The 23,582-nt window shown below is 44.8% G+C and overlaps 1 protein-coding gene across 1 annotated transcript in view; it reads right to left on the bottom strand.

Moving 5' to 3' along the window:
* Positions 1 to 20,286, bottom strand: part of ANXA10 (annexin A10) — a 43,088-nt gene extending 22,802 nt beyond the window's left edge. The window contains exons 1-3 of the mRNA XM_052645224.1: positions 20,149 to 20,286; positions 18,276 to 18,357; positions 9,716 to 9,810 (exon numbers count right to left, since the gene is read on the bottom strand). Of these exons, the coding sequence (XP_052501184.1) occupies positions 9,716 to 9,810; positions 18,276 to 18,357; positions 20,149 to 20,286 (315 nt within the window). The remainder of the gene's footprint in view (positions 1 to 9,715; positions 9,811 to 18,275; positions 18,358 to 20,148) is intronic.
* Between the last annotated feature and the right edge of the window lie 3,296 nt (positions 20,287 to 23,582).

Below are 23,582 nucleotides of genomic sequence, written 5' to 3'. Positions count from 1 at the left end.
CAGTGTCTTTCAGTAAAGAGTTTCTGGTTATACTGTTGCCAAAAAGCTTGTGTACATGAGTTAAGTAAGCTGTCTGGGAACTTTCTTCAAATAGTCACCTGAAAAAGAAAAACAAGCATGCTAGATTTTTGTCCTTAAAATACAGCTCTAAAGGCATGAAACTGATGGTTTTAATTTAGTTTTCATTTTACTCATATAGAGCAGATGTTTAAAAATATAAAATATGTCCAATTTATGTTTTCTAGGGTTACAAAGATATCTGAAAGATTTGTTAAATGTACCATTTCTTGTTAAAATGTACAGTATATATTCAGTTATATGTTAAAATATGCAACAGTTTAGTTATGAGATGAATTATAAGATAATTATAAGATAATTCAATAAGGCACAATAAACTTTGTTACAGTAAAAAACAAAATTGTCATAATTTTCATTTTATTTGGTACAATCTGGCAGTATATTTCCTGCGTTTCTTTTTTAGCAAAGAAAAGCATCACCCACAAGGTGGTGATTGGTGACAGAGAGAATCTATTGAATTTTTGCTCAGGTCAAGGCAGTCTGTTGAATGCCTGGACCTGTGGCTGGTCTTGAAGTATATATAAGACTTATAAGATCGCCTCCTCACAGAGCTGGTATTCCAGTCAATTCCTTGTCTTTTGGCGTCAACTGTTTCTAATTTCTGTAACAAACAGTCCTGTGTGCTGTCAGGAGGCAGGCAAAAGCAATGATAAAGCCGTCGTGAGCACACGAGCTTGTGAAGACTTTGCTCTCCTGCCCACATGAGCTCAGCACATCGTTTTGAAGGAAAGGCAGCAGTGGATTCAGTGTGTTTTTATTTCTACTTTTTCTCAGACAAGATGGTAGGAGCTGGAGAAAAACAACACACAGTCTCTGTTTTCAAGAGGATCCACATCCGCAAACATCCCAGACATAATGTAAGTGGAAATGTGAGCTGATGCTTTGGAAGGCTCTGATCGTCATTTTTCACATCATAAGATCCTAAACACTAGTTCAAGAGGGTTCTAAAAATTCAGATAAGAGGTCAGAATGGCCTTACAGGTTTAGGGACATGAGACAGACGAGAAGTTGCTTTGGGATGGGCGTTCAGAAGTCGCTTCTGATAGTTAACTTTATTCACTTTTGCTGGGCCATTAACATTGTTCTAGATGGTTCTGTGAAGGTGTTTTTAGATGAGTAACATTGAAATCAGTGGACTTCAAGTCAAGTGGATTGCCCTCCACTATGTGGGCGCGACTCCTTCAGTCTGCTGAAGATGTTCCCTCAAGAGTTCTGCCAGCAGCTGGTCCTTGACCTCAGGCTGCTACCCTCTCTGAGCCTCCAGTTGGCCCGGGTCTCGGCTGGCCTGCCCTGTGGATTTTGGCCTGTCCGCCTCCACAGTCATGTAGCTAATCCCTCACTTCTCCCTGCCTCTAGGTGCCTGTGGGCATCCTTCCAATAGCGAGGACCTTGCATCTTCAGAACAGCATGAGGGTGGCACGCTTCCTTCAGCATGGCTCATGACTTGTCTCTCCGTGAGTTTACTCTCCCACTGCAGCAAAATCAACTGCGAACTAATAATAAAGATGTATCTGGAGAACCCCAGATACTTTATTTAATGAACCTGAAAATATAACAGGTCAAAATTTGTGACATGCAGCTGAGACAGTGATTGAACATACATTTTAGCTTTAAATATTTATATTTGAAAAGAAACAGGCAGTCAATGACCTAATCTTCCACCTCAAGAAAACTAGAAAGAAAAGAATACATTTAATCCAGTATAACAAGGGAGGAAATGACAGGATGGAATGCAGACTGTGATGGATTAATGTAACTGTATTACACATGTATGAAATATATATTCATATATTTTAAATTTTAAAAAAGGGAGGAAATGAGAATAAGATCATAATTCAATGAAATAGAAAATTAATAAATACTAAAACTGTCAATGAAATCAAAACCTAATTTTCTGAATGTTAATAAAATTCTAATTAGACTGACAAGAAAAAAGAAAATGCAAAAATATTGGCAATGTAAGAGAAACATACTCAAATACTACAGATATTTTCCCATTAGGGAAAAAGAGAATATTATGAACACATTTATACCGCTATATATATTTTTAGCTGAAATATAATTTATTTACAATGTTGTGTTAGTTTCAGGTGATTAAGCTATATATATATGTTTATATGTTCTTTTTTCATAATCTTTTAGGTTATTACAAAATGTTGACTAAATTTCCCTGTGCTACACAGTAGGTCCTTGTTGTTTATCTATTTTACATATAGTGATGTGTATGTGTTAATCCCATCCTGCTAATTTATCCCTCCCCCACATTTACTCTTGGCAACCCCAAGTCTGTTCTCTGCGCGTGTGAGTCTGTTTCTGGTTTGTAGATAATTTCATTTGTGTCATCTTTCAGATTCTACACATTAGTGATGTCATACAGTGTCTGTCCTCTCTCTCTGACTTGTTTCACTAAGTATAGTGCTCTCTGGGTCTCTGTGTTGCTGCCAGTGGCATTATCTCATTGTTGTTTATGGCTGAGCAATATTCCATATACATACCACATACACATTCCACATCGTCTTTACCCATTCCTCTGTCCATGGACATCTAGGGTGCTTCCATGTCCTGGCTATTGTGAAGAGTGCTGCTGTGAACACTGGGGTGCACGTGTCTTTTTGCCGTCATCATAAAGCCTAAAATAATACCTGCTGGAGAGGCTGCACTCAGCACCTGTAGGTCATTCCTGTCACCTGGCTGCTGCGTCCCTAGAGACCGCCTGTGGCGGTGTCATGACAGGCGAGCAGAGCCAGGCTCAGTTTGCTGGGGGAGGGTGGGCAAGGTAGCCTTCCTCTTCCTGGGAAGAGGAATTGGTGCAGCCTCTATGGAGAACAGCATGGAAGCTCCTCAGAAAACTAAACATACAACTACCATATGATCTTGAAATCCAAGTCCTAGGCATATATCTGGATAAAAACATAAAGATACACCACTATATTTTAAAATTTAGTTGAAAAGTATAAATTTGTTGACAGCCACAAATTACCAAAATAGTCAAGAAGAATTTCAAACTCAATCTAAATTTCCTTATATAAACAAAAACAAACAAACAACAGCAAAAAAAAAAAAAACCCAAAACTGGATTCACAAGTAATCCACCCTCTTTAATCTCTAGACCCAAGTGGAGTCACTTCATAAAATCTATAACACATTTTAATGTAGAAGTAAAATCATTTATACACAATATTTTGTAGAAAGCAGAGGGTGAAAGAAGACTTCTCAATTTATGCAACTAATATTGTCCCAATACCCCAGTAAAAAAAAAAAAAAAAATTAAATTCAGTGCCGTGCCTCAAAGGTTCAAAGGGGGCCAGATGGAAACGGTAGAATCAGCAACTCTTTGCGAGCCTTCCTCCGGCCCTCAGGGAAGCTGATTGTTTCTCTGCCACGGCAGCTCCACCCTTGAGTTTATTACACTAGATGAATGACCATATTACGTGAATTTATGGCCCCCCAAGTCTGTCTCAGGCTTCCCAGCTGGCTCAGCGGTACAGAATCTTTCTAGCAATGCAGGAGAGGTGGGGTTGATCCCTGGGTCGAGAAAATGCCCCCGGAGAAGGAAAGACCCACTCCAGTCTTCTTGCCTGGGAAAGCCCATGGACAGAGGCGCCTGGCGGGCTACAGTCCATGGGGTAAAAAGAATCGGACACGACTGAGCGACTAAACAACAAGAAACGGCTTTATCACAAATGTTCCCAAATCTGGCCAAGTGCTGAGTGGTCAGATGTGCAGAGTTTATGGTGTACACCCTGTATAAACGAACCTGTAACAAGTTGGAGAATGAAGGAATGAACGTGGGAGGAGAAAGCCCTAAATTTACTGATTAAACGTAAAACATACAGGCAATGGCTTGGGCATGGAAAAATCTTCCATTTGATCTTCAGTCATTTCTGGGGCCCCTATTCCTCCCGAAAATTCGTGACAGCATCTTCCCCTTACTTTCCCTGTGATCGCAGTGGGCTCTAACCTGAACACCTGCGCGGGTTCCACAGCCCGGTGAGGCTCGGCGCGGCCGCTAGATGGCGCGGAGGAGCTGTGCGCCGGAGCGCACGTGTACACATGTGCGTGTGTGCGCAGGGCTGTAGCACACGGATTTGATAAGGGACCTCGAGGAAGCCGGAGCACTTCGGTGAAAAAGACTGCGGGTGGCGCCCGGGCGGGAGGTGGCCTAGGTTCAGTCCGGGCGGAGCATCAGCTGCGCTGTGGGTGGCTCGCCTGGCTGCCCGGGCCGGTCTGCATAGCGAGGACAGCTCCCACCTCAGCGTGGACCTTACTAGACAGTGTTTGCTCAGGTGAAGTCCTTAACATGTTTTCTGGCCGGTATGAGGCACTCAAAAGGTCTTTTTTTCCCCCCCAAAATATTAGGTAATTTGCTGTAGGTTTAAAATGGCGGGTACTAGCTGTGTTCTCTGTCCCCACTTTTTTCTTTCTCTCCACCCCGGAGAAGGCAATGGCAACCCACTCCAGTACTCTTGCCTGGAGAATCCCATGGATGCAGGAGCCTGGTAGGCTCCAGTCCGTGGGGTCGCTAAGAGTCGGACACGACTGAGCGACTTCACTTTCACTTTTCACTTTCATGCATTGGAGGAGGAAATGGCAACCCACTCCAGTGTTCTTGCCTGGAGAATCCCAGGGACGGGGGAGCCTGGTGGGCTGCCGTCTGTGGGATCGCACAGAGTCGGACACGACTGAAGCGACTTAGCAGCAGCAGCAGCAGCCACCTCATTAGTTGTCTGTTCCCTTGTATTTCTCACAGCCTTTACAGTATCTAGTTGTCAGTGATTCCATGACCTCTAACTTAACGAATGCATCCCCAAACTGACGATTTTATGCCCAGTTACCCCTGCAGCCTCGGCCTCTCGTGGTCATTGCTCCTGCGGTCAGTGCCCAGGCCTCCACAAGCGCCCCCTTGTGCCCTCCCGTTTGCCCTCCCAGCACACCTGACAGGTGACCCTGGAACGTGCACATCAGCTAGTCACTTCTCTGCAGAAAGGCCCTTACCCACTCCAAACTCCAGGACGAATTACAACTCCTTTTGTGCAGCTCAGCTCAGAATATAGCAAACGTGCAGGTGTTTTATGTGATGGTCTCCAGGGCGCTCAATGGGCCTGTGGTGGTCACATCCCTGCCCTCACCTCCTGCTGCTGCTATCCCTGCTCCCCACCGGCTCCACCCGGCCGGCTTCCTGCAGCTCCTGGGTCTTCAGGCCCCTCCCTCAGCGCCCCGCGTGTTCCTTTGCTGTCTGTGCCGTCGGCCTCCTTCATAGAGCCTGCTGTCCCCGTTTACAATATGCCCTGTTTATCGCCAGGCTTCATCTTTTCTCCAGAGCACGAGTTCATTCTAACATGGTATTCGTGCATGTGTGCGTTGCTTCAGTCCTGTCTGACTCTTTGCTACCTATGGACTGTAGCCCGCCAGGCTCCTCTGTCCTTGGAATTTCCCAGGCAAGAATTCTGGAGGGGGTTGCCCTTTCCTTCTCCAGGGGATCTTCCTGACCCAGGGATCGAACCTGGATCTCTGAAGTCTCCTGCATTGGCACGTGTGTTCTTTGCCACTAGTACCACCTGGGAAGCTCACTGTAGTGGTGGCTCGTTTTTCAGGACATCAGAAGACAGTACTTTCATTAGGGAAAATAGGTATTGAGTGACATGTTGAAGCAGCCAAACTTCTCAAGCTCAGAGCGGAGCCTTCAACTGCGTCATCTAGTCAGCGTCTTAAATGCTCTCTGGAGGGGTAGACACAGCTTTGCAGATGCAGTCTTCTCAGGGCGCCTCTCCCAGCCTGACTGCTGCTCTTTCCTCTTTGCCAAAGACTCGCCCCAAAGGGACTCCGTGGGCTTCACGGCCTGGGCCTAAACTAAGCCGGTGGGAGGGCGCTGTTCAGGCGGATCTGTTGGAGCTGCAGGTGGGCCGCGCCGCAGCGGCTCCGACAGTGCCACTTAAGCTGAAAGTGACGTGGCGGTTCCCTTTCTTTCTTCCTTTCACCTTTACCTAAATGTGTGCACTCAGGGCAAGAGAAAGGAGGATGGCCCGCACTCTGCTTGTTGCAATACGTTTTTAACTTCTATTGCTTTTCCTGCTGTTGTGAAAAGATACTTGCTTTGAAGCCATGTTGTTGTAGTCCTGTATGAAGTGTGACTGAGATGTTGTCTTCATTCTGCCGACCCCAATAGTCATCCTGTAAACACTCGGGAAATTGTATATTACATTATAAAAACACTTGTGCAAGCTGCTTTGTCACTGTGCACTGGTAAGTAAGTTTTTAAAAAATGTATTTACTTATATTGACATATAGTTGACTTACAATGTTGTATTAGTTTCAAGTATACAGCAGAGTGATTCATTATAGGTTGCTACCAGATGTTAAGTAGAGTTCCCTGTGCTATACAGTAAACCATTGTTGTTTATCTATTTTATTTACAGTGGTGTCTATCTGTTAATCCCAAAGGTGAAAGTGAAGTCGCTCAGTCGTGTTCGACTCTTTGCGACCCCATGGACTGTAGCCTACCAGGCTCCTCCGTCCATGAGATTCTCCAGGCAAGAATATCAGACTCCTAATTTATCCTCCCCAACACCTTTCCCCTTTGATACCATATGTTTGTTTTCTATGTCTGTGAGTCTGTTTCTGTTTTTTATGGAGATTCGTCTGTATTATTTTAAGGATTCTGTGTTTAAGTTTATGTTTCAGTTATGTTAAGGATTCTATGTTTAAGTATATTCTATGTTTAACATATCATATGGTATTTCTCTTTCTCTGTTACTTCATTTGGTATGATAATGTCTCTAAGTCCATCCATGTTGCTCCAAATGGCATTATTTCATTTTTTATGGCTGAGCAATATTCCGTTGTACATATATACACATCACATCTTCTTTATCCATGCTTCTGTCATTGGACATTTAGGTTGTCTTATATATAAAAGTCATGTCTCGGCTACTAAATGCTGCTATGGACACTGGGATGCATGTATCTTTTGAATTAGAATTTTCTCCAGATATATGCCCAGGAGTGGGGTTACTGGATCATAGGCTAACTGTTTTTAAGGAATCTCCATACTGCTCTCCACAGTGGCTGCACCAGTTTGTATCCTGGAGTATCACTTCAGGTGACCTTGCCCCCTCTAGGAACCACTGTCAGATTGCCCAGCCCTTCAGCTGGGGCAGTCCCTCCCAGCCCAGGGGCATGTTGGGTCCCAGCTTCCACTGCCCTGGGGAGAACTGCTTTGGGTAAGGGTCTGGAGTGCCGCGTTCCTCACACTGACCAGTGTGTCGGCGGTGTTCCAAGGCTTCTCTGTGTGTCTCGAGACCAGTATCAGCAGCTCGTCTCTAATGTAAAGTATAGTATAAAGTATAAAGTATAGGAGGAAGTATTTATGGAATGTGCCCAGAACTGTACCTTATTCAGCAGCTAAGAGAGTAATTTCCTCTCATCTTTGTTATTCATGTTAATAAAAATCAATGGTTAACATACAGGAAATCTATCAGCTCCCCCACAGGAAGGGAAAACTAGCCTTGTCCAGGTGGAAGAAGTCATTTTGAACGTGAGCAGTGGGGGCGGTCAGGAAGCCATCCCCAACGTCTGGCAGGGTGACTGGGGGGCATCCAGAGGAAGAAATGAAGGAAAAGGGACATTGAGGCAGTTTGTCAGTGTTTTTTTTAACTGTTAAGTGTGCCCTAATGTGATTTTTTCCCCTCCTTTTTATTTACAGGCAGAGTGGACTTCAGTGAATACAGTTCCTGTTCTATATCAGACCCTGGCTGGACCCGATCCCTGACTCCAGGAGGTGAGGGCTGAGGGGTGGCAGGTAAGGTCAGTCCGCACACCTGGCGGGGAGGGAGAGGTGGGGAGGCAGGAGAGGATGTGGTGTGGCAGTCTTGGGGGGGTGGGGGGGGTGGGGAGAGGGGGCGCGGTGTCTGGAGCTGCCTGAGTGTGCAGGTCCCGGGGGAGTGCACGGAGTCCTGGCCGGGCAGTTTGCAGACCTGCAGGGCCTCCTCTTGTTGCAGTGGGCAGAGCAAGAGGTGGCCAGCCCAGTGTGAGGGTCAGAGTGCAGATGCTGGGCACTTGGTGAGAGCGGTGGGAGGATGGATTGAATTCGGTGCACAGATGGGTATTTTGTGGGGGAATCGACATTAATGCTCCTGTATTAAAGCGAGACAGTGGAGTTTCAGGCTTGGACTCCTCCTGCCTTCAGTTTAGGGATACCCAGGGTAAGGTCTTGGGGCAGCAGCTTGAGGGGGGGACCATTTCCACATCCATTGGGTACCATGTGGGAATGCCCAAATCGGGACCATGTGAACCAGGGACCCACGGCAGTACAAGTGACTAGGTAACTGACCTGATGGGGTCTCTCAGAGCCAAGGGGCCCCAGCAGGCTCCTCTGAGGGTCCTCAAGTTCCCTGGAGGCCTGGGGCCCTAGCACAGGGGGTCTGACCACTCTGAGACCTTGGGCGTGTGGTAAGGCCTCTTCCCTGGAGGATCCGGTGTCTGAGAAGGTGCAGATGCCTCGTTTCTTAGTTTTTTCTTGGTCTGTTTTAGGGCCATTTTGTAGAGAGTGATAAAGTATTGCTTTTACCTAAGTTAACCTTATCTATGAAAAGCACAGATGTATGTAAACTTTTGGGATAAGAAGTTACTGAAAATGACCTCTCTTACAGCAGTATGCATATTACAGCAATATTGGGTGACTGATGCTGCAACTTGTATAGCTTTTATATTTTCTTTCAAAGGAAAACTACTCCGGGTATCATAGGAACATAACAAAAGGAATAGTTTTACCTAGAAAAAAAAACCAAAAAAACAAAAAAACAACTGATTGCCTACTATGGCTTAATTCAGCTAATTTCATGAGCAGTGGTGGCTTTGTAGATGTCATTCATTCTAAAGCAGAGAACAGCTTTGTTTTGTGTACTGTCGTTGTTCAGAGCCTGAGGTTTGGAGATGGACTAATTCCTTAAGAACTAGTCTTACAGAGGAAGAGTTATGATGGTATTTCATCGATAATGGTCAGTTGACAAAAAGTAATTGCTATTCCAGGTCCTTTTGGACCGAAGAGTTTTCATTTTTATTCTGTGGTTTAACTGCACAAAAAAGGAGAGAAATCCTTAACGGCACCTGCTTCGAAACCAGTGCATGATTATGTAAAGTATTCTGGATGGTTCTATTGCCTGAAACTATTTTTGAGCACCATTCTTTTCAAATGGTCTCTAACTGTAGATTTGGGAGGAAAAACTAGTGGGGAAGCCACTTGGATAGAGATGCGGGTGAGGATCTCGGGAGAACTGGAGGAAAAGATCTTCTTTCTGGGCCTGGATCGTTAGTCCCTGTGTGCCTTCCCTGGAGCTGAACACGGGGTGTTCCCAGGCAGTGCCTAATTGGACCAGCTGGTGGTGTTGGGCTGTGAGAGGTTCTACTCTATCAAGTGAATGATTTCTCAGAAAGGGCTGGTGGGGTCACACATCACATACAGGCACTTCTGATGTGTCTCTTTCCCACATTCTGTGCCACATGTTTGAGGCAGAGGAACTGTCTCTAATGTTCAGTGAAGTCAGACACCTTTGTGATCAGAGACTAGAGAGCATACCAGACCCTGTTTGGAGGTGTCTCAGAAGTTCGCATGGAAACGAGAGGGGTTGGGGGGACTCACCCGGCTGAAGGCACCCAGGTAAGCCTCGGCGATCAGCAGCCTCTGGGTGTTGCAGCGCTGGGTCAGGATGTCGATCAGCAGGTCCTTGTCACAGCCTGGAAGAGAGTTGTGTTGGTGAGTGAGTGAGTGCTGTGAGTGCCACGCTGCAGGTAGGGAGGGCCCACGGTGCAGCGGTCAGGCCAGTGGGCCAGCTCGTCCCCTGGTGCTCTCAGTGGAGGGAGAAGGCCCAGCTTGAGTGGAAGTTTCAGGGTACCCCTGCCATGGCCGAGGTGCCTTCTGTCTCCCCTTTTCCTGGTGCTACAGACTTTTCTTTTTTAAAAGATTCAATAAAAATAGAGGGGAGGAGACAATGTGGCCTTTCTCCCCTCCCCTCCTACCCCACCAGCAAAAGGCTTCCCTGCACTCCACACTGATCTGGTTTGAACAGACCCCATGTCCTTCTCACCACACGTCTCCGAATGACTTACAACAGATGTGCACTGAGAGGAAAGTCACTGCTCTGGTCCTGCCAGCAGCAGGTGAGTCCACCAGGGCCCTTGGCTTTTTTGGAGAAGGCATTCCCCACAGAAATGGGGTGAAGCAGGCACAGAGTTTATTGGCAGCACAGCTCGTGCAAAGCAAACAAAGAAGCAGTTCATGTAGAGCAGGAGCAAAGCAGAGACACAGACCTAGAGAAGAGAGCAGCAAGGTCCCTCATGAGGAGTGTGCCAGAGACGTGATTTAAATCACTGATCTGGGGCACTTTTTCTAGGGCTCTGTTCCGCTCTGGCCAGTTATCTCGCCTCTTCCCCCACATCTGACCTGTCCCAGGGCCCTCCCCATATATATGCTCATCTTTTAGCCAAGACGGATTCTAGCACAGAAGACTGTGGAAGGTTTGACGGCACTTATTATGATGTGAGAGCTGGACCGTAAAGAAGGCTGAGTACTGAAGAATTGATGCCTTCAAACTGTGGTGCTGGAGAAGACTCTTAAGAGTCCCTTAAAAAAAAAAAAAGAAAAAAAAAAAGAGTCCCTTGGACAGCATGGAGATCAAATTAGTCAATCTAAAGGAAATCAACCTTGAATATTCATTGGAAGGGCTGATGCTGGAGCTGAAGCCCCAATACTTTGGCCACCTGATGCAGAGTCATTTCATTGAAAAAGACCCTGATGCTGGGAAAGACTGAAGGCAGGAGGAGAAGGAGACAACAGAGGATGAAATGGTTGGGTGCATCACTGACTCAATGGACGTCAGTTTGAGCAAGCTCCAGGAGTTGGTGAAGGACAAGGAAGCCTGGTGTGCTGTAGTCCATGGGGTTGCAAAGAGTCTAACGTGACTGAGCAACTAAACAAGAACATTATGGGATGGTGCCCCTCCCTTTCTGACCCCTGAGGAGCCTTCTTGCACACTTGTGCCTAGTGGGGCGGGGTCTAGTCTCCCTGACCTCAAGAGTGACAGATATGCTCATCCTCTCTCCTACTCCTGCAGAGCTCAGCTCCTGCCACTAACTCTGTCGTTGGAGTATCAGGGAAGACACAGCTCCAGTTTAACCCACCTGACAAACTTCAGCTGCTCTGCTCAGGGTCTCATCTGCCCCTTACTCAGTGCAGACCCTCCAGAGAAGGAAGAGCCTTGGGGGAGGGAGCTGTGAGAGGAGGGAGTCAGGCCCCTGCTTGTAACAGAGGCCCTGCTCCTAGGCTCTGAGGCCAGCGCTTCCTCCTCCACCAACCCATCGACCTGGTAAAATGGCGGGATGTACAATCGCTGCAGGGAGATTTAGCTATAATTGTGGTCTGCCTGCCAGTGCAGGAGACATAAAAGATGCAGGTTCGATCCCCGGGTTAGAAAGATCTCCTGGAGAAGGAAATGGCAAACCACTCCATTTTTCTTGCCTGGAGAATCCCATGTACAGAGGAGCCTGGCGAGCTGTAGTTCATGGGGTCGCAAAGAGTCGGACACAACTGGGCAGATTAGCATGCACACACGCGGTCACAGTAGTGACCAGGAAGACCCCAGCCAGCCCTCAGCTTGACCAGTATTTAGATAGACTTCTTCCTATCATCAGCCTTTGATCTTTGCTTTTCTTTTTTCTGAGAGCATTTACTTTGGAAAACTTGTAGTTGTAAATGCTTTCTTTACTCCTTTGAGATGTAAATCTTCTCCCAACCACTTGCTAGAAGGCTAGAAATGCCTTCCTCAGGGCTTAGGACCCACCCTTTTGAGCTGTAGTCGCAAGTATGACAGTTGCTGTTCCCGGGCTCTGTGGCAGGCGGCACCCTCAGCACCACTGGGCAGACTTAGCTGTCCTCATTGCATGACCGGGCCCCCATCCTGCGTTCTCTGAACCACTCCCTAGCTCAGCCCAGGGCTCAGACCTTGCAGGCCTTTGTCCCAGAGGAGCTGGGGCTGGTCTCTGCTTTGGTAAGGGCATCCTGGCCTGTTGAGTTGTGTGCGGTATAATTTTTCTCTGACAAATTATGGAGATGAGTAGAAAAGCGAGTTGAAGCACTGGGATGTTAAGCAGATCGTGTTTTGGGGATTTCATGCGTCCTGGAAATGCTGGGCTCATAGGAAGGTAGTGAGTTGGCTGTGGAAACGTGCAGTGAGCAAGGGTGAGGTTTGGGTAAAGGTGGACGGAGGGTCTCTGAAGACCCAGTGTGGGGCGGGGTGTCTGTTCATGTGAGAAAGAGGGTCTGGCAGTGGCAGAGTGGAGGTAGAGAGGCAGAGAATCTTCTCCAAAGACTGGAATTTCAGATTTGTGACAAAAAGGTAGCCTGCAGTGAAGTGGCACCGAGCAGCAGGGTGCCCAGGCTCCCGGGTTACATCCTGGACCCAAGGTATGTGAGATGGTTCCAGAGGAGTCTGTTGACCGCATGATCCAAAATGAATGTAGCTTTAATAATAAGTAGAAGGTTTTTTGGTGTTAACCATCTGGGGATGTCCATGTGTAGATTTGTCTCTAGTGTTGTTGGAAGAGGGCGTTTGCTGTGACCAGTGTGTTCTCTTGACAAAACTCTGTGAGTTTTACTCCTAGGCCAAACTTGCCTGTTACTCCAAGTATCTCGTCTTCCTACTTTTGTATTCTAGTCCCCTATGATGAAAAGGACATCATTCTTATTTATTTTTTGGTGTTAGTTCTAGAAGGTCTTGTAGGTCTTCATAGCCTTCAATCTCTTTGGCATTAGTGTTTGGGGCATAGACTTGCATTACTGTGATATTGAACTGTTTACCTTGGAAATGAACAGAGATCATTCTGTAGTTTTTGAGACTGCACCCAAGTACTCCATTTTGGACTCATTTGATGACTGTGAGGGCTACTCCATTTCTTCTAAGGAATTCTTGTCCACAGTAGTAAAACAATCGTTATCTGAATTAAATTCACACATTCCAATCTGTTTTAGTTCATTAATTCCTAAAATATCAATGTTGGGCCTTACGAAGCATTACTATGAACAAAACTAGCGGAGGTGATGGAATTCTAGCTGAGCTATTTCAAATCCTGAAAGATGATGCTGTCAAAGTGTTGCACTAATATGCCAGTGAATTTGGAAAACCCAGCAGTGGCCACAGAAGTGGAAAAGGTCAGTTTTCATTCCAATCCCAAAGAAAGGCAATGCCAAAGAATGCTCAAATTACTGCACAATTGTACTTATTTCATGTACTAACAAGGTTATGCTCAAAACCCTTCAAGCTAGGCTTCACATAATGACCCTAGAACTCCCAGAGGTTCCAGCTGGATTTAGAAAAGGCGGAGGAACTAGAGATCAAATTGCCAACATCCATTGGATTGCAGAAAAGCAAGAGAATTCCAGGAAAACATCTACTTCTGCTTCATTAACTATGCTAAAGCCTTTGCCTGTATGGATCACAACAATCTGTGGAAAATTCTTAAAGAGATGAGAATACCAGGTCTCCTTACCTGCCTCCTGAGAAACCTGTATGCACGTCAAGAAGCAACAGTTAGAACTGGACATGAAACAACAGACTGGTACCAAATTGGGAAAGGAGTACATCAAGGCTGTATATTGTCACCGTGCTTATTTAACTTATATGCAGAGTTCAGTTCAGTTCAGTACTCAGTCCTGTCCAACTCTTTGTGACCCCATGGACTGCAGCATGCCAGGCTTCTCTGTCCATCACCAACTCCCGGATCTTGCTCAAATGCACCTCCGTCAAGTCGGTGATGTCATACAACCATCTCATCCTCTGTTGTCCCTTTCTCCACCTGCCTTCAATCTTTCCCAGCATCAGGGTCTTTGCCAATAAGTCAGTTCTTCGCATCTGGTGGCCAAAGTATTGGAGCTTCAGCTTCAGCATCAGTCCTTCCAATGAATATTCAGAACTGATTTCCTTTAGACAGAGTACACCATGCAAAATGCTAGGCTGGATGAAGCACAAGCTGAAATAAAGACTGCTGGGAGAAGTATCAGTAACCACAGACATTCAGATGATACCACCCTTATGGTGGAAATGGAAGAGGAACTAAAGAGCCTCTTGATGAAGGTGAAAGAGGATAGTGAAAAGGGTGGCTTAAAACTCAACATTCAAAAAACTAAGATCATGTCATCTGGTCCCATCACTTCATGGCAAATAGATGGGGAAACCATGGAAACAGTGTCAGACTTTATTTTTCTGGGCTCCAAAATCACTGCAGAGGGTGATTGCAGCCATGAAATTAAAAGACGCTTGCTCCTTGGAAGAAAAGCTATGACAAACCTAGACAGCATGTTAAAAAGCAGAGACATTACTTTGCCAACAGAGGTCCATCTAGTCAAAGCTATGGTTTTTCCAGTGGTCACATATGGATGTGAGAGTTGGACTATAAAGAAGGCTGAGCACTGAAGAATTGATGCTTTTGAATTGTGGTGTTGGAGAAGACTCTTGAGATTGGACTACAAAGAGATCAATCCAGTCAATCCTAAAGGAAATCAATCCTGAATATTCACTGGAAGGACTGATGCTGAAGCACTAATACTTTGGCCACCTGATGTGAAGAGCAGACTCATTGGAAAAGATCCTGATACTGGGAAATATTGAGAGCAGGAGCAGAAAGGAACAACAGAGAATGAGATGGTTGGATGACATCACCGATTCGATGGATATGAGTTTTGAGCAAGGTCCAGGAGATGGTAATGGACAGTGAACTGGTGTGCTGTAGTCCATAGGGTGGCAAAGAGTCAGACACAACTAAGCAACTGAACAGCAACAAATAAGATGTTTTCAGTTATATATCCATATTGATTTTGCTATCATCACACATAATTATTGTAATGTGGTTTTTGTTTTTATCCTGTTGGGATATCCACAATACACCTCTTTGAATTACTCTCCATTTTTCAAAGTTCATAGCAATTCTGGCTCATTTATTCTTCTAGAAGTTTTTAAAATTATTTTCATATGGATCTCAAAAAATGTTATTCAAATATCAATTAAAATAACTGTAAACTTAGGAACCAACTTAGAGAAGTCACTAACATATCTGTTGAATTATTTATGTGTTTTTCTTTTCTAAAAGACTAAGTAAACATTTGTATAGTTTTTGCAAATGACAAGAAACTTTATTTGGTTAAAATTATTCATATTTGTATTTCTATCAATATTTCAAGTTATATTATTTTTATTTTGGTCTTAACAGAATAATTCCTTAATGAAATAGATGATATTGAACTTTATGTGGACCTTGTGTCCAGAAAAATTATTGAACTCTCATGCTGCTGCTGGTGCTGCTAAGTCACTCAGTCTGGTCCGACTCTGTGTGACCCTATGGACAGCAGCCCACAAGGCTCCTCTGTCATGAGATTCTCTAGGCAAGAATACTGGAGTGGGTGCCATTTCCTTCTCCTGAACTCTCATACTTCTAATAATTTTTTACTGGATTACCTTGGATTTTGAAATTTGCTGATAATGTCTGCTGCAGAAACAAAGAATTTTGACTTATTCTTTAGACAGTGTGTCGTTTTCTCTCTCTTGTCCTATTGCATTAGGGCCAGGAATTTCTAAATAATTCCTACTTGATGGTTTAACAGAAAGGCATAGTGTAATGATCCTTACCAGTTTTATGGGCTTGTATGATGTATGGTTGATTCTTGTTATTCATGATGTGTTTCTACAAAGTCACCATGAACATGAATTAGTAGATGCTGAATGGTTGCTTCCAGGGGAGATACAGGAAAACTCAGCCACGAGGTGTAAAGGGACACTTCCTCCACTTGTATAAATAGTGTCTACACACACCCTACAGCTCACACTGTATTATTGCTGAGTGAGGGCAGGGGCAGGTGGTGGTGGATCTAATTTAAGTAGCACCGAGGGTCCCACAGAGTCTTGCGGGCAGTTTTGCCATGATTTAGGCGTGTAGGTCAAAGATAGTTCCCATTGTCCAGGATCTGATAGGGATGGTCTGGAAGTTACATGTGCTAACTGAGACAAAATAAACACAGGTGCTCTGTGCTCTAAGTGTGCACAGGCTAGGGAAGCAGCTGGTCACAGTTGGGGCTTGGCAAGTGCACTGTTAGAGACCGTTACCTGGGAGGCACTGCTTTTCCTTGGTGAACTGTTATACAATGTAAGACACATTTTATTAAAACAACTCCCTTTCATTTGCATCGGACCATATTTTTGCTTTCTGATTTTTCTAAGTATCAATAAAACACAGAGCCAAGTCAAAAATCGTCAAGTAGGATTACATCAAACTCAAAAGCTTCTGCAAAGGAAAAGACTACAGTTAACAGTACTGCATTGCATCGTTGAAAGCTGCTGAGAGAGTAATCAGTGAATGTTCTCAGCATAGTAACAAAAATGGGAATTATGTGATGAGAAGGATGTGTAAGCTAACCTTACTGGGTTAACCATTTAGCGACAGGCATGTCAAATCATCATGTGTACATACACCTTGAACTTACACTGTTGTATGTCAGTTTTGTCTCAGCAAAGCTGGAAAGAACCCACAGTAGCCAAGGAGAACACTTGCAGTTGTCATTTTTGGTTGAACTTTGCCAGGAGCATCAAGATGGCTTGACTTTCCAAGCATGTTGACCTGTGTCCTTGCTCCGTCACCCTGAAGCATGCCTGCGCTGTCACATGCAGAACCTCCTGGAATCCTTCAGCTAAAACACTGACAAGCAAAAAGCTGCAAGGGTCGAAGTGAATCTGAATTCTGACCCTAAAATTGCAATGACAAGAAAACTGAAACTGTTGCAAGAAAAAAACTTTTTTTTCAATGAGTAGATTGCTCTGATCTATAGTTTTAAAGCAAAATATTCTCCAGAAGGAAGAATTCATCCACAACTTTCTGTTACCCTGCCCTTAGATTTTTCTAGTGATGATTGATATTTCAAAAGGCATGGAAGCAGTGCAGATTCTTAAAGTGGACTTCAGAGCATATTCAAGTTCTTTATTATTTTCCTCTGGGGTCCTGCTAGTGGACACACACACACACACAGACACACAGACACACACATACACATAGTATCGCTCTCATAAAAGCAACCTTGTCTTCCAAGCTGACAGTTTGCTTTCTCCTGAAAGGCTTTGTATGTTTGGTGCAAACGTTCTGGTGTCAGTGTTTATCTCCCTGCTCACCAGCTGTCTCCTTAGCACATGCTGACGTCTCACAGCTCTGTGTTGAATCTTAAAGATTAAATCTCTTTTTAAAAAAGACTCAACAACTTCCCCCTTCTCTCTACATTTCTTTCCTAAACTCTTGCTCGTTCACTGGACATGCACTTCTAAGGTGGGAGACCCAGCCTCCCCACCCTCGGAGCTCACAGACTGGTCTGCAGTTGACAGAGGCGGACAGGCTGGGTGAGGGGGTGGGGGCAGGGCTGTGGAGAGGAGGCGTCTGGCCTGATGAGTTTGGAGCACAAGGAAGGGCTATAAAGAGGAAGGCTCACTTGAGGGGGTTCCTGAAAGACGAGAATTTGAATGCCGAGTGAATTGGAGAAGAAAACAGCCTTCCAGGTGGGGTGGGGGAACAGTGGGGTGGGGTGGGGGGTGCTGGGCCAGTTTGTAGGATGTAGAGGAGCTGCCCCCCCTGGGAAACAGCAGAAAGAGGGCTGGTCTAGCCGAATATGGAGGTCACAAAGGAAACAGGCTAGAAAACAGACATAGTGAGAAAGGACGCTTATCCCAGATAAAGTTTTTGACTTAAGAATTTCATTGAGTAGTAGGGGTGAGGCGCTTAAGAATTTGAGGCAAAGATATATTGATCAGATGTGCAATGGTGAGAAGCAATTCTGGTCATCTTTTCTATATTTTTATTCTATTTCTTTGCCCAGCTTTTTGTTCGAAGCTGTGTTTGCCTTCTGTAGGGCTTCCCTGGGGGCTCAGATGGTAAAGAATTTGCCTGCAGTGCAGGAGAGCCGGGTTCAGTCCCTGAGTTGGGAAGATCCCCTGGAGAAGGAATGGCAGCCCACTCCAGTACTCTTGCCTGGAGGATCCATGGACAGAGGAGTCTGGTGGGCTACAGTCCATGGGGCTGCAGAGTCAGACACGACTAAGAGAGCATGCACACACAGTCATAAAATATAAAACCACAGAAAAAATGACCCCAAAGGAGCTAGACATCCCCAGACTCACCGAATCCCTGGAGCGCGCTTCCCAGCAACTCAGCATCCAGCACGGGGTTGAAATTGGGAGCTGGGAAGATGGTACCCTGAACCTGATGGAGGGTCAAGGAGAGAGAGGAGTTGGGTAATTCTCACCAAAGACTTCAGCGTGTTTTTCATATAAATAAAAACAGAAGTACATCCTATATGTTAGAATTACTCTAAGACACACACATGGGTATTTTAAACAGATGTGTTACTTGTATGTCAGTTGCGGCGACTTAGTTGTGTTCTTTTCGATCCCCTGTTCTCTCCCGTATTGAGATCTAGAAATTGAGCAACTAGAACTGATAGTATAAAAGGGTAAGAATCAAATAAATACATGTCTTCTTAGTAAACAGTAAGCATTTTCTTAGGAATTGGAGACTACTTAGAAACTGAAAAGAGAACTCTATTATGGGGCTTCATTCCATTTAAATGCTGCTGCTGCTAAGTCGCTTCAGTCGTGTCCGACTCTGTGCGACCCTATAGACGGCAGCCCACCAGGCTCCCCCATCCCTGGGATTCTCCAGGCAAGAACACTGGAGTGGGTTGCCCTTTCCTTCTCCAATGCATGAAAGTGAAAAGGGAAAGTGAAGTCGCTCAGTCATGTCCGACTCTTAGCGACCTCATGGACTGCAGCCTACCAGCTCCTCCGTCCATGGGATTTTCCAGGCAAGAGCACTGGAGTGGGGTACCGTTGCCTTCTCTGCCATTTAAATGAGTTACAGATTAATCCTTTGTCTGTTGCTTCATTTGCAAATATTTTCTCCCATTCTGACCGATGTCTTTCCCTCTTGTTTATGATTTCCTTTGCTGTGCAAAAGCTTTGAAGTTTACCTGGGTCCCATTTGTTTATTTTTGCTTTTCTTTTCATTGCTCTAGGAGGTGGGTCAAAAAAGATCTTGCTGTGGTTTATGTCAGAGCATGTTTTTCTTAGGTTTTTCTCTAATAGTTTTATAGTGTCTGGTCTTATATTTAGGTCTAAGCCAGAAAGAGAAAAATAAATATTGTATATTCACACATGTATGTGAAATCTAGAAAGATGATACAGATGAACGTATTTGCAGAGCAGAAATAGAGACACAGATGTAGGGGATAGACTTGTGGGCGTGGGGGTGAGGGGAAGGGGGACAAGCTGAGAGTAGCGTTGACATGTATAAATGGTTGTTTATTGTTCCTCACTAAGTCGTGGCTGCCTCTTTGTGACCCCAGTGGACTGTAGCACGTCAGGCCTCCTTGTCCACCGTCTTCTGGAGTTTGCCCAAGTTCATGTCCTTTGAATCGGTGATGCCGTCCAACCGTCTCAGTCTCTGCTGCTCTCTTCTCCTTTTGCTTTCGATCTTTGCCAGCATCAGAGTCTTTTCCAGTGAGCTGGCTGTTCACATCAGGTGGCCAGAGGATTGGAGCTTCAGGTACCATGTGTAAAACAGATAGCCAGAGGGAAGCTGCTGTAGAGCACACGGAGCTCAGCTCAGTGATGATCTAGAGGGGAGGAATGGGGGGGCAAGAGAGGTCCCAGAGGGAGGGGGTATATGTACACACGTGGCTGCTTCACTTCACTGTACAGAAGAAACTAATGCTACACTGCAAAGCAACTGTACCCCAATAAAAAATAAACAATGAGTTAGAAGTGGCAGTTACCACCACAGCTTAAAAAAAAAAAATTCAGGGGCCCTTAAGTCATATTATAGAAAATTGAAATATTGAATCTAGAATTGAAATTCATAAAAACCTAGACAATGCAGGTAGAGTGGAGGGTTTTTGGCAGAAACTGGCAGGTGCAGAGGAAGACCTGAGCTTCTGCAGGCCCTCCTTTCACACTCTGTCGTGTGCCAACAGTAGAGTGACTCTGCGTCTCTTGCTTGAGCCTGAGCCAGCAGCGCTGGGCTGGGTAGGATCACACGCCGAGCAGGAACCGCCAGCTCAGGTGTGCTGAGAAGGGGAGCTCCCCCCGTCTGTTGTGCGTTTGCCCAGAAATGATGGGGAAAGAGCCTTCCCATGGTGACGGGTCTCTGGGTCCTTGAGCAGGCAGTTTCGGAGAGCAATTCTGCTGAACACACAACATTCTGGGGCCCCCGGTGAAAGAGCAGAAAATTAATTAATTGATGAGCCTGGTTTCTAGTCTTAAGAAACATGCATATACCACCGCCAAAAGATTAATGAAAAGATTTCGGGAGGAGTAATAGCACTGTTCACCTGTGTTAAAACTAAGAATTAAATTCAATTTGTGTTCTACTTGACCGATATTATTAATAAGTTTTTATACTCAGAGGCACAAACGTGTCCGTGGAACATTCTTTCTAAATCCTAGATGGACAAATGTGTGATTAAAAAATACGGACATAGTTTAGGACCTTAGGATGCCCACGCGTGTGTCTGCACGCCAATGTCCAGTTCACTTCAGGTACAGTGAAAGTGAAAGTCGCTCAGTCGTGTCTGACTCTTTGCGACGGCATGGACTCTACAGCCCATGGGATTCTCCAGGCTGGAGTACTGGAGTGGGGAGCCTTCCCTTCTCCAGGGGATCTTCCCAACTCAGGGATCGAACCCAGGTCGCCTGCATTGCAGGTGGATTCTTTACCAGCTGAGCCACAAGGGAAGCCCAAGGATATTGGAGTGGGTAGCCTATCCCTTCTCCAGCGGGTCTTCACGACCTAGGAATTGAACTGGGGTCTCCTGCATTGCAGGCAGATTCTTTACCAGCTGAGCTATGAGGGATATCTCAAGCTTATTGGCGATGACCCAGGGCTTAGTTTTCTTGAGCCAACTCTCATTTCTATACACTGTTGCATAGGAGACGATATGAGTTTTATTTCCCTGTTCACTATCATCCCTGTGAGTGAGACTCTACTAAGAAAATAGACTTTGATTCTTCTTTCAGTCACTAAAGTGAGTTCAGAAAGCAGACTCTAAGGTAAACTCCTAGACTGAGTTCTCTTCACCTCAGCTGTTTTCTTTTGAATCTTATAATCCTAGAGCAATGTAAGATTTAAGCTTTTGAAAGACAAGCCCTGCCTTTAAATGTGAAATTTATTCTCTGATCTTTGTCACTGTCTTTTACTAAGTCCCCTTCGGCTGCGTAGCTTTTCCTCAGTTTTTTTGTTGGGAAAACTAAAGGCTCGTTGAGGCATGTTCATTGTAGGAGTTAGAACGCTGTTGCACAGGTCTTGGGTGATGGTGCCATTCATTGCCAGGTGACCTCAGTCTTGCTGCAAGCTCTCAGACAAAGGACTGTCTTACTTATTTATTTTTTAATTCATGGGAGTATAATTGCTTTACAGTGTTTCGTTAGTTTTTGTTGTACAGTGAAGTAAATCAGCTACATATATATGCATACAGCCTCTTGAACCTCCCTCCCAGCCCCCCATCCCACCCCTCCCGGCCGTCACAAAGCACTGAGCTGAGCTCTCTGTGCTTTACAGACACTTCCCACTGGCCGTCTGCTTTACACATGGTAGTGTACATGTGTCAGCCCCAGTCTCCCAGTTTGTCCCTGTCTTAAAGTGTAAACGAGGAAATGTATTTGGAAACAGTGAGACATATTGTTACATATGTGTAAGTAGCTTAGGCCATCTCATCTCTGAAGGTACAAATGTCCATCACAAAGCAGAGCATTCCATTCCTGGCTGGACTAGGGTCCTCCAGAATTCCAACTGGAGTGAGTGCTATAAAATGAAACTATTCATATATTTTGCAAAAGGAAAAAAAAGGCACACACACATACAGAGCTCTAAAAGTAATACATAAGGAAAGTTGCTGTTCAGTCGCTAAGTTGTGTCTGACTCTTTGTGATCCCATGGACTGCAGCAAGCCAGGCTTCCCTGTCCTCCACTATCTCCTGGATTTTGCTCCAACTCATGTCCATTGAGTCAGTGATGCCATCCAACCATCTCAACCTTTGTTGCCCCCTTCTCCCCTTGAACTGTCTATAGTGATTTATTAGAAAAAATTTGCATGTGAAATAAAAATCCACAGTTTTTTCTTCATAGTTTTTTTTAAATCCTCACACAGACTACTAATACAATGTATTTTTACAATATAATGCAAAAATTCTTTCTTTCTGTTTACACTTCTCATCTCTTGCCACTTAAAGTACTCTCCTTATCTATTCGTCTTAGAAAACACTAAAAATGTTTTAGAAGTAAATTCAACACTAAAAGTAAAAAAGAAATTGTGAATGGTCAGTAATTCAAACAACAGTTTTCTAGTGAGCTCTTGTCATTCATGCCCATTTAGATAGCATATTAAATCATTATATTCATTTCATATCAATTATTGTGTTTCAGTTAAGCTGGAGTCAGCAACATTGTTTCATGTAAGGTACCTATTTAGGGTTCCTTGGAATGCTGGCCTCGTCATTTAATGGTCATATTTCCTTGTTTCATTGAGAAGTAACTGACATGTGGCATTGTGCACAATGTGATGTGATGTCTGTGTGTGCTGTGAAGTGCTCCCCTCAGTACAGTTAGTTGGCACATCTGCCACCGTTGTTTAGTTGCTTCAGTCGTGTCTGACTTTGGGACCCCATGGACTGTAGCCTGCCAGGCTCCTCTGTCCATGGGGTTCTCCAGTCAAGAATACTGGAGTGGGTTGCCATGCCTTCCTCCAGGGGATCTTCCCAACCCAGGAATCGAACCGGCATCTCTAATATCTCCTGCATTGGCAGGCGGGTTCTTTTCTACTCGCACCACCTGGGAAGCCCAATAGAGATTGTAGGGGTGTCTAATTCTGAGTCCCCTGGCAGGTATAATGTGCACCTGAACTGAGGCAGATGGCGTGTTCTCAATGAATACAGATCACTTATCTGACCAAGTGTAGTTTTACTTACTGATTTTCAAGGTCTATTTTAAGTTAACCCAATCACTGTAATTTAACCTTCTGAAAGAGTGAGAAACTGTTATGTTAGGTACTTTTCAGCATGTATGCCTCTTAAAGTGAAGTCCCTTTTTATATATGTGTTCCTAATTTGTTCACGTCTTAGAGCAAATTGGAAATTTTGAAAAAGTGGACACTTTCCAATGTGTCATAAAAAATAATTCATCTATGATACAATTTTTTTGCCTTGAAAATGGACAGAGTTAGACATAGTGTCACTTAAAAATAAGTCCTAATGCCTGTCATTTCCACTTGAATTCTTACCACAAGGTAAGCAGAATATGATCTTCATTTCTACTCATTTGTGAGTTTAGATTTTGACAAAGGAATGAAACATACTCCCTTTTAAAAAGACAGAACAAACTGCCTCATCAATTCACTATGCAGAAGGTTATGAGTAATTTGTAAATTTAAAATTGGT

Source organism: Budorcas taxicolor, chromosome 8, assembly GCF_023091745.1.
Source record: "Budorcas taxicolor isolate Tak-1 chromosome 8, Takin1.1, whole genome shotgun sequence".
Taxonomy (NCBI): domain Eukaryota; kingdom Metazoa; phylum Chordata; class Mammalia; order Artiodactyla; family Bovidae; genus Budorcas; species Budorcas taxicolor.
The sequence above is the reverse complement of the archived record's forward strand: the minus strand, read 5'-3'. Positions and strand labels throughout refer to the sequence as shown.